Raw genomic sequence first — 22,370 nt, 5'->3', positions numbered from 1 at the left:
TATGGATGATGAGGAGCTTCGTTAGTTCAAACTCCTCAAAGCACAAAATCAGATTAGTAGAAAAACACTGAAATGCAACTTTATTCATGTGCACGGTGAAGCACACGTCTGCATTTCCACGCACGGTGCTGTAGATGATGCTGTCAGGCCTTTTCACGGTGCCGTAATTCTACACAGACCCTCTCACTCGTTTATCCTTTTCTTTATTTTCAGCCCCCAGAACAGTCAGATCGAAAACCACATGCTCTAAAATATCAGAATTAATTTCTACACGCAGTCATATGATGTAAACATCTCCTCAGCTTCCGATTCGCCCCCATATTCTCTCACTATCCTCGAGGATGATTATGCAATTTACACTTTGGACGTGGACGCAGCGGAAGCCTTGTAGCTTCTTTAGCTGCTCTCACTTCACTTCAGTAAATTTGGGTGACCTGATTTTAAAAGGGGGGGGGGGCATCTTCAGAGCTGGAGGCAGCAGCTGAGACTGTGAGCCTGCCAGTGTCCGCTGCGTTCGTTTGTATTTATATTATCACAAAAACGTTATAATATAAATAAGTTATTTTTAAAGGTAAAAATGCATTAAAGAAAAAACTGGGTGTCGCGTCTCAAATGTAAATATTGCAGTTCCTTCGTTTTTTGAAAATACCTTTGCTCGGGTTCGGATAAGTTTATTCTCACTTATTATTTCCTAGAATTATTTAAATCATTAGACACATTCTCATTAACTCCTTACGATACTAATTACACGTTCAACGTGCCACTTCAGAAAAAGTGAGAGGCTGGAACCAGGAAATGTTCGGCACGTAAATAAATCAGTGCTTTACTTCAGCTTTAATTGGTTGAAGCCAAAAGTAATTCCTCTGATGTCAGGAGAAAATGTGATGCACCTGGTTTATCAGCTGCCTGAAGTACTGAAACTAATCCTTAGTTGCCTGGGTAACTATATGGATGCTGTCTTTGAAATGTCCTTCACACGGACGCAAGCGTTTCGAGCTGCTGGCCGAGCAGGAGGACGGAGCAGAGCAGCTCAGGTCTCTCTAAAGCAATATGAGTATCTCTGCGCGCGGACTCGTTCAGTCTAAAGCCGACTTATTAGTTTTATTAGAGTCTCATGTGGACAAACCCGTCCACAGAAGCCCTTTCTCCTAAGACAAACCCCAACCCCCCTCTTGTGTGAACTCCCACAATGCCTCAGGGTGGAAGAGGCAGAGTGAAAAGCTCAGCAGGATCAGGCTGGAGTGGAGCGAGGACAGACTGGATGCCCAGCAACAGGATGGTCCTGTGGGCCTGGTGTGATACTTAAACCAACACAGGTCTGCAGCATTTGAAGGACCCGACCTCGTGTGTGCCGAAGATCAAAATCTAAGAGAATCACCATTGTTGTTACTGGTGGTTTCGGGGATAATAATATGTATGTCGTTTGTATTGGACGCTAAAACGACGACAGATACGTATTACGGGTGGTGTGAAGGGTTGTCTGTCTGTGTTTGTGTCCCTCTGTGTTTGCCCTGAGACAGACTGGAGACCTGTCCAGGGTGGAGCCTGCCTCTCGCCCAATGACAGCTGGGGTAGGCTCCAGCCCCCCCGTGACCCTAAACAGGATCGGTGTTCACAGATGATGGCGTGGACATTGCTCAGACCGTCTCTGAATGTTTCCTCTCACGTGATGTCAGATATGGCAGCACTGCATCCAACTAGTTTCCTAATTGTTCCTTGAAAACCTCCTTCTTTCTGCACGAATAAGTGAGCGCAAACCCCACGAACGCCTGAACGCAGCGACTGTCTGAGCTCCTACATATTCAAACCCTCATCTCCTCTCTCACTAATTAAGAACATGTTTTTGCCCTCAGAGGTGGTCGGACAACGCTTTCTTGTTTCAAGCATCTTTTTCAGCCTTTAATCGCTGTGTCTCTGTTTTCCTACTAGTAACCAACAGCAAAGTGCAAAGAGTGTGTCAGCATTTGACGCCGTGGATGCATTGATTTCGAGTCTCATGCCACAGCTTGATTTCCAAAAGTAGGTTTCATTAAATACGGAAGAAACGACAGGTTGAGGAAACAGCTAGATGAAGACACAACAACAACTTTATAATGGGAAAAAATGACAAGTATTATTTGCTTTTTCTGGATTGTGAGGGTTCGTGGATTTTCGTATCTTGACTTTTGGCCTGTTTGTTGGACAAAACGGATTTTATGAAATTGAAATTGTATTGACGAGTCGTTTCTAAAGAGTTGCGTCTTCAGTGAGAACTTGCTGTTTTGGGGCCACAGGCAGTGCAGGGTTAGAAGAAACCCACCATAGCACAATAACAGTACAGACCTGCAACAGATGCTGTGAGTCATGAGGAGCCTCTGAAGTAAAAGTGGCGATATTTGAGCAAAAATAGATTCTGCTGCTTCTGTAAGTGAGAAGAAGCGTTTGCTGGCGCTGCCGATTAGGCTCCGTCACGTTAACCTGAGGCGAGCTGTTATTTTCATTCGCAGGCGACAAGTACAGTGCGCTCTGCGCGTGACCTTTTCAGATGAAGTTGAAAGGTCAGGATCAGAGATTAATGACTTTTTTTTTTAAATACTCTGTCTCTCAGGCTTATGTTTTCCGATCTGAGACTCTGTGGGGGGAACATGGCCCCAGTTTGAGCCTCTCGTGTACTGTATTATAATATGTATGTTCAAGTCAGTGGTTACTCGACGGATACTAAGAGAAACAGCACATGGCAAAGCTTTTAAATCCGTAGAGTTGTTTGACAGCAGTCAGCCAAGTTCTGAAGCTATTCCAAAATCCTCACGGACACTTCTAGTCCCCCAGATTAAAACAATAATCCAGTTTAGTTATGGATAATATAAGTGTGGGTGGGTATGACAGTTTCTCCTGACAGATGGTGATGGGAAATTATATAATCATTGAAAGAAAGACAGTATTTTTTTATTCATTACGCTTTTTCTTTACAGTTGGCAAGAATTCTATGCAGCTAATATGATCATTATTTTATTTCCCTGTAAAAAAAAAAAAAAACTGCTCTTGGATTTAAGTCAAAGTGAGTGAGATGATCCTGTCACCGTTTTTGTTTTTGTGGAGAAAAAAATGGAGGCGATTTGTGGGGGAATAAAGTAAATTTAGTCATATGGTTAGATAATTGGCAAATAGTCAACCAAGATGGACTTAGTGAAGAGGTCACAAAGAGGACAAGAAGTCACGGGATGGGTCATGTTTAGAGGATTAAGATCACAGGAGGCACTTTGTTGTAACAAGGCCCAAAGAAATGTAGTAAATAGTTGACTGTAGTGCGAGTCAAACCCTGGTCTCCTGGTCTCTGTGCACTTGAATGATGAATGTTACACAACGTGACGCATGTGTGTGATGATGTAATTTATCTTCTAACTTAACTTTAACTTAACCGGAGTTTTTGTTGCATATAAAAGGTGAAATAATTTGGTTTTCAGACACATTCCTCTTTTTGTAGAGTTTAATTGGGGTTTATATTAAATTGTGATACTTTTGGAAGCGATTGATAAATAAAGTTTTGAGAAGATGTTCACTTTATCTATCAAGAACAAATCACATTGTCACAATAATTTCATGAGAAAAGGTAAAAAAAAAAAATTTTTATTCCAACTATAGGAGCAAGTGTAAAGTTGTTCCCACATCGCCAAAAGGTGCGTCCAGCCCCGATGCTACAGCTTTTCTGTAGCATCAATACAGGACCCAACTGTTCCCAGGACGGGAAACAGCAGTGGTCCTGGAGGGGCCACAAATTGATGCCTTAGGTCACATCATTATCTGACGCTGTGGGATGAGAACGTACTGACTGAGCCGCAGTGCGTCGCTCTAAGTCTCTATTGTAGCCTCACGTTGAGGCTTTAACTGAAACCTACCAACAAACACGTTTATCACTGTAGTCACAAAAACTGAACGTTTAAAAAAAAAAAAAAAAAAAAAAAAAAAAGGAGCTGGGAACTTTTTACTAATATTAAAAACATCTCTTCATTTCAGCCGTAAGGAATTGAAATTTGTTCTTGAAATTTTTTTCCACTAAGTGTATTTTTAGTTCTAGAACGTGGTTGCAGCCCTGCAGTCAGATACAGTAGCTTTTAATATTGTGAAGGTTGCTGCTGCATCGAAGGCTCGTATGCTTATTTCCCTCTAAGCTCACGTGAAAAGTCCATCAGGGTTTATACAACTGACAGTGAAAGCAGTTTAAATCCCCTGCATGTCACAGTTACATCCCTGGAAGGAAACGTTTCCTGCACTTACCTCTGTGCAGCTGTTCCTGTGATGCCTAATCACTGTACCTTCCTTCGCAGTATTGCTGCTTAATAAAACTGACGTGCTGCCGAAATAAAGCAGTGCTTTCATGAATGTGTGTAGTTTCCTGATGGTTCACTTTTCTTCCACCAGTTGAGGGACGAGGCTGTTAATGTAGTTGATTATTTACTAACTTTTGAAAATTTGAGTTAAGATCATTTAAAATCATTCTCCATTTGAAGAATTGTGACGAAGGTCGGTTTTAACCAATAGAAGCACTGACACCAATCAAGCTGCAGTGGCGTGTTCTGCACTGTTGGCACTTTTCAGTCGATTCATCGTGTTAAAATGATAAAGACGATTCTCTGACTGGCTGTTGAGCGGAGTCTCATTTCAGTGCCCGAGAGGAGAACAACGGCGTGCGAACACCTGTAGCAGACGTGTTCTGGATTAAAAACTGCTCGGCCCGGTAGAAGTCTGTGCACATTGTGTTCTCTGCTAGTTCTTTGATGTCTGTCCAGATTTATCTTTTAATCCGTTCATCAATTATGCCCGATGGACGTCCGTGCCAGGTGTAATGAAATTAACCTCGGGCCTTCCTGAGGTAGGGACGCTTCTACACGTAGCCAGGAGGGACCTGGAATCGAACCCTTGACACTGCGGTTCGTTGATGACTGCCTTACCAACTGAGCTGCAGCTGCAACAAATACATAATGATACAAAGCAACACAAAGTGAGATCTTGGTGGTTTTGAACAGAAATATGACAGAGGTATGAATCCAACACTCTGCCAATCAATTCATGTTTTAAAGAGACTCAGTCTCCGGTGCAGCAGTCCAGGCTGATTTACTGTATCAATTTTAATGATGGTTTGATTGACGCAATTTATTGTTCACTTACCCTAAAATTTTGGCCATTAAGCCCAAGCATCCACCATGTTTGACTCAATTAAATCTGTTTCCCAAATGACAGGGAAGTGCTGCAGAATACCCTCAACCCCGCTTTTGTCGAATTCAGGTGCGCTTTGCGTTTATAAGGCCTCGCCGATCTGTCCTGTCGTGATGCACGAGCTCACAAGGCATCAGTTTACAGACAAGACGCGGCTCGGGTTGGCGGTCACGGGGGAATTAGGGGAGGGACAAAGGCAATCGAATAAACCCGGAAATTTAGGGTAAGTCAGCAGTGTCGATCAAAAAAATGATCATTGTATTAAATCATTCTGAGAGGGACCAATTTCTGGGCAGGCCTGACCCTCTGTGATGCTGCGTTCGACGTCCACCCTGGCAGAACTGATGATGTCACGTGAAAGTACTGAAGTATTCTCTTGGGAATAAGTGGAAGTAGGTCCCCAAAATCACTCTGATGATTATGGCCCCAGTGTCCATTACAACCCATCGTGAATCCCACAGTGACTTAGATGTATCAGGGGTATTTATAAGACTCTTCATACTGTTGTGTGGCAGTAATTACCGCCCGACCACAGCGCGTCAACAACTGTCCCTGAAGTGACTAAAAAGCCTCTCTGAGCAGTCACAACAAAGGGGCCTTACAGGTTTTGTTTGGAAGGGACGGTTCCAGACTGAATGGGCAGACAAAATGCAGCACACACTGTAACTACTTTGGTTGTTCGTTCGGTGCCGCAGTGGCTTTAGGTGGACTCAGGAAAACAGTGGGCAGAAAAGTGACGTGACAGAATCGCATTCTCACACTGGACGTCTGCTGTAGGCACAGCCAGAGTCGGTGCTTTTTTCTTTCTGACACGTTCTTGAGGCTTTTCTTAGCAGCGTAAGCACCGCAGGTTGGGCCGTGGGAGAATGACGCCATGTGGAGTCACACAGAGTGACATATATGGGACATGGTCTACTTTTCACAAATAAACACACGGCTACCGTCTGTCTCGGCCTCAGGTGGAATTACAGCACCTGAAGCTGTGGCTGCTGCTTGGCACTGAGTGGGCAGACACCGTGTTGCTGCCAGCTCAGTCAGTGGAGGATGCAAATTGCTTCCCATCATGCAGTGGAGGCACGAGTGTGTAGGCTCGCTGTGCTTTCCATTTATTCCTTAATGCTGTAAAACACCCATCCGCTGTTAGACGTATCACATAGATGTCAAAGGGTGGAAGGAGTCTTTTCTTCATGTAAAGGATGGTTGAAGAGGCTGAACATTCTTTCTCTGGACATTTTGACCATACGCAATGATTTTCTCCAGCAGACGCAGTTTGCACAGTTTGGTCTGAGTGTTTTTAAGACTCCATGTTGGCTCCTTCCTCGGTGCAATGAAGAACATCCTTTCCCGAAGTCAACCAGGTTTTATTGTAGATGACAAACATTATTCATCCTATAAAAGGATTAACAGAATGAAGAACAGGCCGCGCTGACCAGTCATTATTTGGCTGATGCTCATGGAACTGCACCAAATGCGAGCTCATGTTTACGGCGCTGCAGCCACTGCAAAAGGTCACAGTTTTACTAGCATCCCCCCTCCCTCTGTTGTCCCTCCATCATTACAGTAGTTCGTGACATTCAGGGAGATGAAGGCACGGGCCACAGAGGCCGGACTGCGTTTGCCCAGAGTGTGTCTCCATGAGAACAGCGTGGATGATGCGTGGGCACAAGTGGGAATGATCAGCCTCCCCGATCTGCAGAGCACTTATTTTCTCAGAATACAGGGGCGCAGCTATGAATAAAGAGCCTCGTGCACAGGAGGCACCAGAGCCCCCCCCCCCCCCGTCAAAGAGCACAAGTAGTGAACATGTTTAAAAGTTTGGCCTGATTCTTAGACATTTTTCATTTTATTTAAACCAAGTCCAGAACAGTAATTGCTGAAGGTTGAGGTGAGCGTCTTCTGTCGCTTTATAGCCCAAACAATGATTCATTTGAGAACGTAATAATAATAATTTGGAAGGAAAAGCTCTGGAAATCAGAAAACTGTGCTGTGTGTACATTAAAGTTATGATGCTGCTTTTTGTATGTAATCGTGTTGAAAAGCTACCAGTAGCTAAAGATTCACAATAAAAACTTTAGAAGAGGTTTTAGTGCAGACGTTAGCTCAGACACTTCATTTCATTCATAAGACACTTTGTAGCGGATGAAATTGAAAACTTTTCGCTCCGTTCGTCAGGGAGTTTTTAGTGAAGAGGAAATGCTGAAATCTGTTTTCTGTTTTCAAGGTTCTAGGAATCCTCACCTACACATAAACCTACACACAGAGTTGGTTTCAAGGCTTTTGTTCAGATTCTTAGATCTTTTACTTTCTTAGTGAAGTAAAAAGAAAAATAGCCTGCTTTGAGTTTCTCTGTGATCAGGGTTGTAGAACTTGACTTTTCTTCTCTGCACAGTCTCCATCGTCTTCAGATGTTTCCTCTGGTAGCAGGCCAGTGCTCGGGGTAATGACACGACATGACACAGCTGCTGAGGACAATAACAGAGATATCTGCTAATAACCCGCAGTGGAACAACATAACCAAAAGCTGAACATGTGCAACAATTAGGTGCTCAAATTTAAAAAACAAACAAAACCTAAAGAAATATAACCAACTTAAAAACAATGTGTCTGGAAGTCCAACAATGGAAAACAGTGTGTTAATTAGGGGGCCAACATTAAAAGTAGCAGTGAGTTGGATTTGATTTAATTTAGAAGGAGCCTCCTCAAAAAGGGGGGTTGGTTTTTAAATTGTGGACAGACTGTCTCACTTATTGCTGCACTGTTACTGCCAGTAGATGCAGTAAAGCTTCTTCTGTGAGGAAACACACCTGCATGTGGTTTGCAATAATTGAAAGCCAGTCAGCTCTCGCTTCCATGAACTCTCTGCTAATTGGTTTAAAGCCTTAAAGGTCTCCCAAAGAAAATGACGACGTGGTAGACGTGTTCACCATCATGCAGTAGCGTTAAGAATAAGAGGGAAATGTCAATATTGGCCTCGTTTTGTTGCTCCCAGCTCCAGATGATGAATTCACTGTTAAATACCGTGTTCACGCTGCACAGTCGGAGCCTGCTCTCTGTTATTCATACAGTCAAACAGTCTCCTAGTTTAAAGCAAACACGAGCGCTCGTCCCGTCGTACGTGTTTGATCAGCATGAGGATGTGTCAATGAAACAACGGCATCTTTAAACTCGGCCACAGTGTGTTTGTCATTAAACACGCTGCCAATCTATTTGCACAAACTGGCCTCGGGATTCTGGCTCGTTCCGCCTGATGAAACTGCGTCTCAGCATTGCCAGTGTGTCAGGCAGCTCGCTTCTCTGCAGGTACCTGATGCATTGCTGTGCCCCTCATTGCCCTGGCCTTTGTTTTAAGTAGGGAGATGAGATTTAAACTGCTCCTTCTCTTTTTTGCACTGCAAGAAGAGCCAGCAGCATGTTTCCTCTTTCTAAATATAGCCTGTCCTGATGACACGCCTACATGTTTCCAATGCTGCTGCTGCTGCTGCTGCTTTGGCAGTCGCCTTCACCTCCTGCACTGTATGAGGATGCGTGGACACGCCTTCCCTCCCTCTCGCAGAAATGCTGCAATGCGTCTCCCTCAGCTAACACTGGGTCAATGTAACCTGTCTATCGTCCCCATGGCAACAGCCAACAGGGCTTGTGGCCGAAACAGTTTTTCTACTGTGGTTGCAGTTGTATAAAAATAGAGCCTATTTGCAGAATGAATCACATTAAGGGGGCTTCTGTTGGCGATGACAAGCTGGCAAATGGGAACAGGGGGCCGGGTCGAGGAAGCCTCTGCACAGCCATGTGTGCTGGGGCTGGATGAGTTTGTTGACAAATAGAAGTGGTCATCGTGTTGATGATGTCATCCGGGGAAACACTGTCCTACACTGTGGCAGAATCAGGTGGAAACCCCTCTGACTGAAACAATCCCTTAACTTTCATCTTAAACCAATAGCATCAACTAATAGCATGACTTTAACCTCTAATTAGCAAATGTTAGCCCATCGCTAGGTGAAATTACACCTGGCAAACAACAACATGCTCTGCCAAAGAGCCTCACACAGTTTTAAGAAAGGCATTCATTACATTTCAGCTTGTTCCAGCTCTAAATCGAGCTATTAGGATGATGGCATCATTTCTGAAGAGCTCATCCAAGCGGTGAACGTGGGCTCATGTTTATAATTGGGACAGTCATCGATTCTGCAATTCTATTTGCCTTATTTCCTCATTGTGCTCTTTTTTTTTTTTTGTCTCCGTTTCCTGAAGGTCAGCGGATTCTGCAATATCAAAGCGGTGTCCTCGAGACTGTAGTGTTGGTGAACCCATCAGAGGAGACTGCTGCTTCAGAGGTGAGTCACACACACACACACACACACACACACACACACAAAACAACCACTGGGTGATGATGACCGGATGCTTTGACTCCTGCAGGATATTTTGATTTGAATCTCACTGAAATTGTTCAGTCTGGGTTGAAACTGGGTGTGAAGAACAACAGCAGCACCTGCTGCTCACCGTTTATTAGCCCCAGTGGGAGATCCATGTTTCTCCTGCTACTGATTGATGAACAGGAAGAAGCCCCACGGTGTGAAACTCAGACACTTCTTAAGTCAGCTGTACGTTTGACTTTAGACCCAGGGGAAGGTGTTAAAATAACAATTTCAGGTTAAACCTGCAGTTTTTAATTATTTAAGCTAAATGACTGAAACACATTATCTCTAATCTCCATGGCCCTGCCAAGAAACCCTGTTTATTTGGAGATAAACTGTATTCGTTTAAAATGAAACCTGCTGTAACTTCAGCAGTGGTTTATCACTGAATTGATAAGTACCTGATGTTTTATTGCCCCACTTTCTGGTGGAATTTACGACCTTTGCTTTTTCCAAATCCATCCCTTTTGCGTATGAAGTGACAGCATCGGGACAGAAGCTTGCTAATATTCAGCTCTTCAGCAAATGAATCCTTCTTTATCCTAACTGTTCTAATCACTCTGTAACTAGTGTTGGCTGATCCATAACACCAATGGGCAGCTCTCAAACTCATTAATGCTGAAATCAAAAGAAATTCTGCAGCTCCATGAATTCATGATCCACTATTTACAAAAGATTTGTCATCTTTCCAGTTTCCAATGCATTTGACTTCTTGTTTGGATGTTGATGAATTATGGATGATGTTTAATGTGTTATTGCTAGCAGTTAGCAGTTGTCACAGTGGTTATTCTCTCTGCCTAGATCTGCTCTCTGATCACTGACTTTGCTGGGAACAAGTTGCTGATACTCAGTGGCCAGAGCTCTGAGGAAGGAGGTGACATCCTACTTCAAGGTGGAGCCCTCACCTGGCAGCACATCCTCGACATCATCTCCAGCCCTGAAGTAAATGAGAGCACTTTCTGTCCAAATTCCTTGTCGCTGTGTACACGTCTAAGTCAACTGATTATAAGCATTGCAACTTTTGGTTGACTCACTTTGTGCTCTCTGGGACTGTGTCCCCAGGTGATTGAAGTCCTTTCCAGGGCGTCTTCAGAGCAGCCGTCCAGACTTACTGTTTCCTGCCGGGGAGACGGTGGCTGGAGCTCCCTGAGCCAAAGCCAGGAGCAGCAGACAATCCAAAATCATCTGGAATACCGGCTCAACCCCGAATCCCTCCTGCCTGACATGGACGGGGTCACAGAGTTCACAGAGTATGTTGCAGAGATTGTGGATGTGCCATCACCCTTTGACCTCCTGGAGCCCCCAACATCTGGAGGGTTTCTGAAACTGTCCAAACCTTGCTGTTACATCTTCCCGGGAGGCAGAGGAGACTCTGCTCTGTTTGCGGTCAATGGATTCAACATCCTGGTGGATGGAGGGTCCGAGCGGAAGTCCTGCTTCTGGAAACTGGTACGTCACCTAGACAGGATCGACTCGGTCTTGCTCACCCACATTGGTGCAGACAACCTTCCTGGCATCAATGGGTTGTTCCAGAGAAAGATTGCTGAGCAAGAGGAAGAGCAGAACCAGGGAAATGGCTCCAGTAGCAACAGCGACTGGACAAAGAACCTGATCTCTCCTGAACTCGGGATTGTGTTTTTCAATGTCCCAGAGAAGCTTCGGATGCCTGAGTCCACACTGAAAGTTAAGCGAAGCATTGAAGAAGCATCTCTCACATTGCAGTACCTCAACAAGCTCGGCATCACTCCAGAGCCCCTTCACAGGGTAGTCAGCAACACCACTGAGCCTATCACACTGTTTCACAAACTCGGTGTGGGAAAGTTAGACATGTATGTCCTAAATCCTGTAAAAGAAAGCAAAGAGATGCAGTTTCTAATGCAGAAATGGGCTGGAAACAGCAAAGCAAAGACAGGGATTATAATGGCCAATGGAAAAGAAGGAGAAATATCGGTCCCCTATCTGACATCAGTGACTGCTCTCATTGTTTGGATTCCTCATCGTCCAACAGAAAAGATAGTCAGGGTGCTGTTCCCAGGAAATGCACCGCAGAATAAAATCTTCGAAGGCCTGGAGAAACTGAAACACCTGGACTTTCTGCGATACCCAGTCGCTACGCAAAAAGACATATCAGCTGGTGCACCACCTCCCGTCATCAAACAGACTAAAATAAGGTCAAGAACTGACAGCAAGGAGAGCCTTAAATCTTCACCCAAACTGCAGTCTAAAACAGCAAAGAAAGATGTCAGCGGGCATGAGGAAGAGTCAAAGAATGACACGGCTAAAGAGAATAAAGTAGAAAAGAAAGAAGAGAAAAAAATAAAAAGTGAAAGTTTAAAAGCTACCAAACAGCAGAAAAATACGGAGGTGGCCCCTGTGGCAGTCTCGTCAGAGAAAAAGAAAATATCCAAGGAAAAAACTGCTAAGCATGAGAAAGCATCCAAGATGGATGAAAAGAAAGACAAAGAGAAGAAAGAAATAAAGAAAGAGAAACTTGAATTAAAGAAAGAGAAAAACCGAATAAAGGAAGAGAAAAAAGAAGCTAAAGCCAAGGAGGACAAAAAGAAGGACTCAAGCAAACCAGAGCTGAGAAAAATCACTAAACCTGACCTGAAGCCACTCACTCCGGAGGTGAGAAAGACTCTGCACAAGGCCAAGACTCAGGCCAAGCCCAAGACCGAAAAAAAAAAAGCTGCTAAAGAGGAAGCAAATGAGAAGAAGCCAGTCCCAAAGAACGGCCCAGAAGAGTTTGCTGCGGCACTTTTGGCTGACAGGTCCAGTGTGTCGTCCCCCGAGGACCTCACTGAGGATTTTGAGGCCTTAAAACAAGAAGAGTTGTCTAAACTCAAGATGGAGCCAATCCAGAATGATGTGATGTCTGAGCACGCAACGCACAAAGATACGGAAGTCTCTTCCTTAATTTTTCCCGAGGAGAATGTCACTGCCACCGAGATTAAATCAGCTTCACCTTGTTCTCCTTCCACAGTGGAACAGGTAGCATCCCCTGAAAAGAAAGACGACGACGGGTTTGACAAGAAGTATGAAGAGGAGAAAATGGAGAAATATGAAAACGAATGCGACATAAAAGACACATCAAAGAAGAGTGAAAGCTCAGAGGAGGAGGGTGACGTAATTGAAAAAGCCGAACTTGAAGGAACGGAAGATGATGAAGTCCAGAAATATAAATCAGACGAGGCAAAAAAGGTGAAAACTGGAAAAGAGTGGGACACCAAGCCCACTGAGCAGAAATCTAACACAGCCCTGTCTGAGCAAGCGGCAGCTCCCTCCGCCTCAGAGCAGTTCTCTTACATACAAGATGAGACAATTCCCGGCTACTCTGAGACTGAACAGACCATCTCGGATGAGGAGATCCACGAGGAAACGGAGGACAGGATCCCACAGCTGCGCTATGATGTGGGCTCCTATGACATCTCTGTTCCTGATGTTCCTGGCACCTTTGACTCCATGCATGGTATAAAAGAGATGAAGAGCTCCGCTCTGTCTGATGTCCCAGACGTCAAACCCAAAGCATTCACTGGACCTCATGAGCCAGAGCTTGCACCGTACCCTGTCATTATTGCTGCTCCTCTTGCAGAGGAAGAGCACATCTCCTCAGCAACATCTATCACAGATTATGACAAACTCTCCTCCTTTGCCACATCTGTAGCTGAGGACCAGTCAATAGCCTCAGTGACAGCGCCACAGACCGAGGATGCTGCGAGGAACTCCCTCATGCTGGACACCATTAACGGTATTCCTTTACGTGCAGAGGCCGCCCAGGGAAAGGACTATCTCCACTCAGCAGGAACCATCTCACCCACCTCCTCTCTGGAGGACGATAAGTGCTTTAAGTCACCTTCCTCTGATGAGTATCAGCCCAACATTCCTGAGATCGAGGGTGATGCAAAGGTCAAAATAGCCCACGAAGAAGAAGACGATGACGATGATGAGGACGAGGATCAGACGCCGAACGTTGACATACCTCTTGGTAAACTACAGGAGGGCTATGAACATGCAGCCTCCGTGATGCTCCAGGAGAAAGAGAAATCTCTCTCTGCCCCTTTTTCACCTCCTCCATTCTCTCCCACACAGCCTGTCAAAGAAACCCAGTCTCTATTTAGCACAGAGGGATTTAAGGCCGGTGCTGAATTAAAGCCTGTTTCTCCTCCTCCATCTTTCTCCCCTGGGTTAGATTCCCACTCCAGGCAGGAGAGCGAGGAAAGATGTGTAAGTCCAGACGACAGCACGATGAGACTGGCCTCACCCACACAGTCTGTGCCTACTAGCAGTGGCTACTCTCCGACAGAAGACAAACACTTTAAGACAGAAGACAAAGATGAGACATTGGCCAACATTAAAGCAGACACCCAGAAAACAGAGAAAGCAGTCACAATTTCAGACAATGCCTCCTTTATTGATCTGACAGGTGACAAGACGGCATTTGAACCGTCTGAAGAATCAGATGAAGACGATGAAGACGACTATTACGCCAAAAAGGATCTCCAGCCTGCTGTTAAGGCTAAGCTTATGGAGGCCAAAGAGGGTTGCTTCTTGGACGATGACTACACCTTTGAGGCAAAATCTCCAAAGCCAGAAACGGACGTCAAGTGCTTGGAGAAGACTCAGGTGTCTTTTAGCCCTGAGGAGAAACCAAAAACCCAGGTGATGTACTCAGATGAAGAGGAAAATGACGATAACTTCCCAAGTGTTGTAGCGACTGAGCCTTTATCGACCGATCAAAGCAAAGCAGACTTTAAAAATGACAGCCCAGAGAAAACCGATGCTGCATTGAAGGAGTCAGAGAAAAGCGTTCACTTCAGTCTCTATGATTTTCCCCAGAAGGAGGGCAAAGAAAAGGCCATTTATATAAGGCAAGACACACCCTATGTGCACGGCAAAACCTTCTCTTACAGTGACATTTATGACAGTAAAACAAGCTCGGTGGACTCTGATTCCTATAACCAGGAGTCCTTAGACAGAACCGAGAAGGACTTTGCAAAAGGGGACGTGGACCTGCAGAAGCTTGAGCCCCTCTCATCAGAAGCAGCCAAAGACAAAACCACAGAAAAGGACAGTTCTACCGTCTCATATGGCACAGAGTCGTCGTGGCTTGATTCTAAGTGCACTTCTGCTTTATCTCCTATTGAGAAGGAGAAGGCATTCGAATACAGCGCAGGTAGCAGGTTCCCCTCAGTAGTGGATAGACCCGAGGCCTTGTCTACTTCTTTATCGCCAGACAAAGACTCCTTCTCTCTGACAGGCCAGACTGACAGCACAAAGCCCCAGAAGTACTCCTCAATCACACCCTTTGATGTGGACAAACCCGCTGCCGTAGGCTTCAGCGAAAAGGGGGCATGTCTGGAGATAGATATGCGAAAACTAACAGCAAGGGATGAGGAGGACTACGATGATGATGAAGTAGTTGATGGAGATGATGATGAGGACGACGAACAGGAAGGGGAGGATGACGACGACGAAGGCGGTGTTGATTCTGACATGGAGAAGGGCGCCAAAGAGTTGTCGGAAAAGGAAGTAAAAAGTCCAATCGGTGAAATGTTTGGCTCTACTAAGCCTGTAGTTACGGTTTCCATGGCAGGATATGACTATAGCAGTCAGGCAAAGCAGGATATGAAAGAAAGCTCAGACACAAAGGCTGAAGATGTAGCTAAAGTTCAGTCGTCAGCTTTCAGTGAAAAGTCAGTGGATTTAGGGGCTACAGGTTTCTCTGGCTATTCCACAGGGTTTGAATACTCATATGGAAGTGGCGAGAAAGACTCGTTATCAAGTCAGACCGCAGAAAACGTCAAAGAGGATTTTGCTCTGAAATCAACAGAGGGCAGTTACTACCAGGATGACAGAGCTGATCCTGATTTTGAGCGACAGAAGACGCCAGACCTTCTGAGTAAGAAATCACTGGACACAAGCTTTCAGTACACAACAACTGCTGCCCCTGCATACTCCTCCTCTTCAGCCTATAGCTACTCCTCCTCCACCTCGGGATCCCTCTCCACCAGCCGTCAGTTCGGAGAGGAGGTAGAGACGCCTGCCTCTGCTGAGCCTCTCTTTGAGTACTCCTCCTTCAAAGATGAGCACTCGCTTGTCATGGACTCTCCCTTCTCCAGCTATGCTGGCGCAAAAGACGACTATCTGGAAGTGTCTGAAAAACAAGTCACTGCCACAAGCACTGCTGAGTCTACCTCCAGTATAGCACGTTTTTCACCTCTCAGCCCATTCGAGGAGGTGAAATCGTTCCCTTCACTCTCATCCACTGCCATTGTTGAAGAAAAGAAGGAACATACGAGCTCATTAGGTGCAGACAAAGGCCCTCAGTCTGACTGTTTCTATAAGCCTGAATGGTTTGAAGGGTCCAAGCTGGACACAGCTGCTGGGTTTGGAGCTACAGCTGGACCATTCTCTCAAATGGCAGAACTCTCCAAGGACAAAGAGGCGGCCAGCGCTGCTTTGTTTGGAGTCACTTCCTCGCCACGCCCGGACATAGAGGGAAAGCATTATTTTGAGGAGACTGACAGCAGTGAAGAAGAGGATGAGGAGGCTTACATGCGCGAGATGACTCGGAGGTCTCCTTCCAGTGGCCTAGCCGGTAGCCTGTCCTTTTCTGAAAAACCTGTTGCTCCATCTGCCAGTGAAAATATAGGTGGCACGCTTCCTGATGTACTTGGCTCCTACACGCCCTCATCTCTCCAGGACAGCAAGCCAGAAGCAGCCAATGGTCCTACAGAGGTCAGCACTACCTCGACCCTCCCTGCTGGAGCAGCAGCCAGCGGTGTAGCCACGGGCCCAGCAGAGTTGGAGGCCAGAGAGGCAGCAGCAGGTTACAGGAGCACCTACGAGTGGGAGATGCCAAAGACCAAAATGGGGATGGTGCCAGGAAATTCTCCACCCCATTATCGTGACAATGATGAGTTTGAAGAGGAGTGTGAGATGGAGCCCGAGCACCCTGCCCGTCCACTTTCACTCTCATCAACTGAGCAGCCGTTCCGCTCACCGTTCTATGCGGAGGAGTGCAGCCGTGGGGGGCAGGACGATGATGACGATGATGATGATGATGATGATAGCGATCAGGATCTTGCTGGCGAGGTACCAATGGGAGCCACCACCTTGTATACCAGCCGCACCTCTCCTGGGTATTCCTCCTCAGAGTATAGGCAGCACAAAAAGGACCTCTCACCTTCCTTTATTAACCCCTGTATGCGGCAGCTATCCAGCGACGAGGAGGATGACGAGCAAGGACACAGAAGTGACCAATCGCAGGAGGGCAATGACCACGATCTGTCAGTCAAGAGAAGGGATCACAAGCAGCCCCAGCACCACACCAGGGACAGCAGCTCTCTGCATCAAGATGGTGGCATGTCGACAGGAGTGGGCCTGGCCACAGAAGACACACCACCCACCTCTGTCAGTGAGTATCTAGCTTCACAGTCAGATTCTGATGTGCCTCCAGGCACTGAGGATTACCCCTCGGTCACTGGGGAAGACAACATGGACTCAGACGAGGATGCAGACTACATGCCTGTTAATAAATCCTCTGCCTCGGGAGGAGGCAGCCATTACTCCTCAAGAAAGAGCTACGACCCCCCTCCTGCTCCCCTCATGGACCCATGTCCCCAACCCCCACGCCCAGATGTTTGCATGGTGGAGCCTGACTCCTTGGATAGTGGCTCTGTAAAGAAAGAGTCAAAATCAAAGGGCTTGAAGAAGCCCTCTGGGAAAACCAAATCGGCATCCCCAGCTAGGCGCAAAAGGTCGCCCATGCCTGTGAAACAGACAACGTCTCCTCGCAGTGCCTTGCTGAAGAAGAAGGAGACAGACAAGAGCTCACGAATGTCTCGTATGTCAGATGGACAGGGCTCCAAAGACGATGACCTCTCTAGGTCCAGCTACAACCCTGGAAAGGGGCTAAGTAATGGTGTCAAGAGCAGTTCAGGTGAGTAGATTTCCCTCAGTGACATAAAATATTAGCGCATTATATAAAAGCTATTTTGTGCAGAGGTAAACACATTTTACTGGTTGGTTTTATTTTCCTAAACAGCTTCTCAGAAGTCCGGCTCTGCTGCTGCTCCTGGCTTTCCTATTTATGTGGACTTGGCCTACATTCCCAATCACTGCAGCGCCAAGAACGTGGACCAGGAGTTTTTCAAACGCATTCGCTCAGCGTACTATGTGGTGAGCGGGAACGACGCAGGAGGTGGCGAACCTGGCCGAGCAGTCCTCGACGCACTGTTGGACGGCAAAGCTCAGTGGGGATCAAACCTACAGGTGCATTTCCATTTTATTTAGCACAAAGCTGACGTTAACTCATTTTCTAAAATAATTCTATTTTTTTTATAAAATTTTCCATGTGATTCTGCAAAACATCCCTTTGCTGAGTAAATTGGGCTTGTTTACTCTCATTGGACAGAGTTAAAATACACATTTTCTGCCAGTGGTTTACCCCAAAAACGGCTGACCAAGAAGCAGAATAGAACGTCCTCTGGCATATTGTCCCAAACAGTTAATAGAATAACTAAGATCCTTGTTAATCACGGGAGGCTAATTGCGCAAATGAGTTTAGCTGCAGTTATGCACAAAGACATTTTCTAGGTTTCTCACCATGAAATACTTTGGGTGGACCTCAGGCTTTTTGTGCTTACATCCGAAAAAGGGGACCTGTGTGGACACAGAGACTACATTCAATCTGAGGCCTTCCTATTGACGGCAAGGCAAAAACCTAAGTAGGCGAAGCCTGATATCTTTCCCTGAGGATGGACGTAGGTGTGAGGGAGTTCTCTCACTTCCCATCACGGCCGAAAGCTAAAAATGCTTTTGCTTTCACTGACTTGCACTAACGTGTTTTAAAGAACAAACATGACATCATCTGTATTTTGAGCAGGTGATAATCTTTAAGCTCATGACTGGGGATATATTAAATTTCGAACAGCCTGGGCAACACAGGGGTGGTGTGGTTAACACTGCTGCCTTGTCCCCAGATGGGACAGGCTCCAGACAGTGATGAGGATTACAATAGTCGGGTTTTGCTAACTGTAATCGTCCCTCCTGTTCATACTGGCCTTTAAAAGACCTGTTTCCAGTGTGTCCAATTTACCGTCCTCGGTTTGTGCACAGTTGACAGATGTGGTTTAATTTACTGAAACTGCTAAATATTGTGAACATCTTCACAAATGCCCAGAGGTCCAAATGAAGGGCCCTAGTTTCTCATAAATCCTCCATCACGTCCTGACTGCTGCCCCAGTCGTAACATTTCCTGCTGCCTTGTCTTCCCGTCAGGTGACGCTGATCCCCACCCACGACACGGAGGTCACCCGTGAATGGTACCAGCAGACACACGAGAGGCAGCAAGAGCTAAACATCATGGTCCTGGCCTCCAGCAGCACCGTCGTCATGCAGGACGAGTCGTTCCCCGCCTGCAAGATCGAGTTCTAAACTTCGCCCTTTTTGTCTCTCTCCCTCCTCCTCGCCTCCTCGTATAGATCTGTTTTTATTTGCTCCTCATATGTCCTTCTGTTTCTGCTTCGCGAGGTCGTTTGGCCGAAACAGACGCGGATAAGTGACTATTTTTTAAAAATTTTTTATTTATTGTAAAACCAGTTTTCTAGTGTTTGTTTGTTGTTGTTTTTTTAAACCCCCTATGAGACGGTGGCGTCCATGTCTCCTCACTGAGACCAACTTGTTGAATTGTTAAACACAGACAGACACAAGTTGTTTCTGTAAATGTTCACACATGAAACTATAAAAAAAAAAAAAATCTTCTCATTGGCCTAAATTAAAGTGCAACAAACTACAAGTTTCTTTCGCTGTGTCCACAATATTAAACCTAAACAATTCGGATGACGAGTTTAAAACTATTAGATTGTGATCGAGTTGACTTTACCTTTTTGTCTCTCTTTTAAAAAAACTGACCGTGCTGAACTTTGTGCCTCTTAAGATAGAAACGTAGATCCCAGCGGCCCTTTCAATATGTCTTTTGTGTATATTCGCCGTAGCATAGGGAAGATCATTTTCAGAAATCTGTATTGTAAGGTTCTTTCTTGGTGAAAATCAATCACAAATTTACCAGTGGCTGTTGTTTCTTACAGTGAATTTGACGAATATGTTTATCTCTGCAATTGTTTCTGTAGTCTGATGTATTTTCCAATTAGCATATGGTCCCAGAGGGTGGTGAGGGGAGGTGTAGGCCGAGATGCTGGCGATTCCCCCCCGTTCCGAACAGCTCTCTGTGCTCACAGCTCACCAGAGGAAAATAGACAAAACTTCACGTGAATGGCTGCGTCGTCTTTGAGATCTTTATACAAAAGCTGTGTTTAAAGAACGAAGAATGTATTCTGCTCCAATAACGAGAACATGTGGCTGTGAGGAGAGAGCTTGCGTTTGCCTGGTGAAAAGATGTGGGCTCGTTTCGACTGATGGCGGATGGTTAGACCGTCACCCACATGTGCCTTTCTGTGCTGCTGTGCTGGAAGGGAAATGAAATGTGCGTTGGTTAGTGCAGATTTACGGTGTGCAGTAGATCCACGGCTGTGGCTGAGGCTGAGGCTGGCTGGGCTAGTTTTTTTTTGGTTTTTTTAAGCTGTGAGAACATCAACGCACAAAAAGGTCAGAGATGTATGTAATGAGCATAACGTGGTACTTTGTAAAGCACCGAGCTAATATCTCAGTCACTGCATTTTCGATTTTCCGGAACTGCCACTCCAAGAAGCACAAACAGTAACAAAAGCAGATTTAGCTTTTTTTGTTTTCCTTCTCTAATTTAACCGCGTAAATTTACACCCTTTTCACCGAAAACGTGCGTCTTTTTCTTTTGGTTTCGTTTTGATGAACGCGCAACAAAGTTCGTTGGGAGTTTGTAATTTTGCTTTAAGCCACAATAACTTCGACGTGGATGCATCCTATTGTTAGATTGGATGATTGAAATGGATTTTCTTTGCTTTCAGTGGCTAATCAGTGGATGTTTTTAATTCACGTAACACTACATGTAGACGTGTTTTAATTTGATATCGATGATTTTATATTTTGATACGTAGATTTTAATCCGAAACAAAACCAACCTACAAACTACAGGACCAACAAGCCACACCAGCGTTGGCTACTTCATCATTCACACCAAGCCCAGAAATTGCTCTGTGTAATATTTCACTCTTCAAGTGATGCATGTACGACAGATGCACGTACATAAAGGCGATGACTCTTTTAAAAAGTTAGAAAAGGCTGCAGGGGTGGAGCCCTAAACCTCGGTGGCGTCAGTTGATTTGAATGTGAAGATGCAGATTACCTTTACGTTCTCTGTGGAGGACTTTGATCTCCTGGTTGCCTTCATATGGTACATCTGACTCATCAGTCACACATGGCAGCAACATCACTGTAGCCTGTGAAGGGAAGAAATCCCCCGTCTTTGGATGAGAGGACACCGTTTGCTTATGATTTCTGTCTGCGCGCTCACGTTGCTCACAGCGTCTGACACGACGAGTTAAATTCTGCTGAATTAAAATAGATGCATTAACAGCTTGTTTGATCAATCGAGGTTAACGGTGATGTCAGTGTGCTGCTCAATCACTTTAACAGTACAACCCGCTTTCCTATTAAACACCGTCACTAAAAAGGCTCATAATACCAACACTACTCACCGACTGCCAGGCGTGAGCAACTCTCACGCCAGTACATTTTTATCTATTGTGGATTTCTTATTATTCACACTTTACGAACAAAGCTTGATATACACACACTCACATGTAAGTGCTGCATTTTCATATTGTGCAAAATAAAAAAAAACAAATCATCCGTGAAACCGGCCGTGAAACAAATCCTCCTAACAACTGCTGGTTTCCAGTGAGCCACGCTTGTTTGTGCATGTGTACCTCTGAGTTCTCCTGTAGTGTAATAGCTGAAGAAAAAAAAACTTATAACTTAACATAGACCTGCTATTTTAAAAGATGTATGTTAAAGAAGCTAAGCTGTCTTGGTACGTGAGGAGGGACATAACCTGGCTGTGCTGTGCTGTAAAAAAAGAAAAAAAAACAAAAAAAAGATGCATTGTGATTGTTTTTTTTCTCCCTTTGGTTTTTCCTCCTTTTCGCTTCATGGTTCATCTCTCGTTTTAAGTGCAATATTCTCTTTATCTCTCTAAATGCTTAAAAATAGAAAACAGATTTATTGTTAAAAAGGGAAAGTGTGGTGAAGACCAATAAACAATTTACTGAAGGTGAAAATGTCCCTCGTGTTTTGTATCTTTGATGTAAATTGGTGATGATAAAATGCTGCTGCTGTCAGACAAATGTTTACCACCTGTTAAATAGCAGTGGTGGCGTGTGACTGTATGTACTAAGTACAGTCTTGCTGTACTTGGACTCTTCCTTTTTATGACCTTAATTTTGCTTATTTATTACTATTTATTTGTGATCCTGAGGGGAAATTCACAAACTCAACATTATACAAAGCAATTTAAATAAAATGCAGTGACAGAATTATGAGCAAATGGGCCCTTCTACCCCTCTTAAAGAGAACCCCATGACTGATTGAGATCCAGTACCTAACAGCTACCGATAAAGCTAGCAATCATTTTGTGTCTTGGCTATTTATAGTAGTTTTCTGAAAATTTTTTTCAAGTTTTGTTCATTCTGTGTCATTTCTATATCAGTTGCTTCTCAATCAAAATAGCCCAAACATGCATTTGTTTTCAGTTTGAGAACCTCGAACACCAGCCGACAGTGTGCTGGAGGGAGGAGCAGCCTCCTCCTGGGTCATGGGATCAGG

The 22,370-nt window shown here is 45.0% G+C and overlaps 1 protein-coding gene across 1 annotated transcript in view; it reads left to right on the top strand.

The window, feature by feature from the left end:
• The window catches only part of map1aa (microtubule-associated protein 1Aa), a 35,269-nt gene extending 13,443 nt beyond the window's left edge, over positions 1–21,826 (top strand). Inside the window, exons 3-7 of the mRNA XM_067490163.1 lie at positions 9,442–9,524; positions 10,410–10,550; positions 10,671–17,550; positions 17,656–17,882; positions 18,891–21,826. Coding sequence (XP_067346264.1) covers positions 9,442–9,524; positions 10,410–10,550; positions 10,671–17,550; positions 17,656–17,882; positions 18,891–19,046 — 7,487 coding nt within the window. The 3' untranslated portion in view covers positions 19,047–21,826. The remainder of the gene's footprint in view (positions 1–9,441; positions 9,525–10,409; positions 10,551–10,670; positions 17,551–17,655; positions 17,883–18,890) is intronic.
• Positions 21,827–22,370: the final 544 nt, after the last annotated feature.

Source organism: Channa argus, chromosome 2, assembly GCF_033026475.1.
Source record: "Channa argus isolate prfri chromosome 2, Channa argus male v1.0, whole genome shotgun sequence".
Taxonomy (NCBI): Eukaryota; Metazoa; Chordata; class Actinopteri; order Anabantiformes; family Channidae; genus Channa; species Channa argus.
This window is presented reverse-complemented; position numbering and strand designations above follow the sequence as displayed.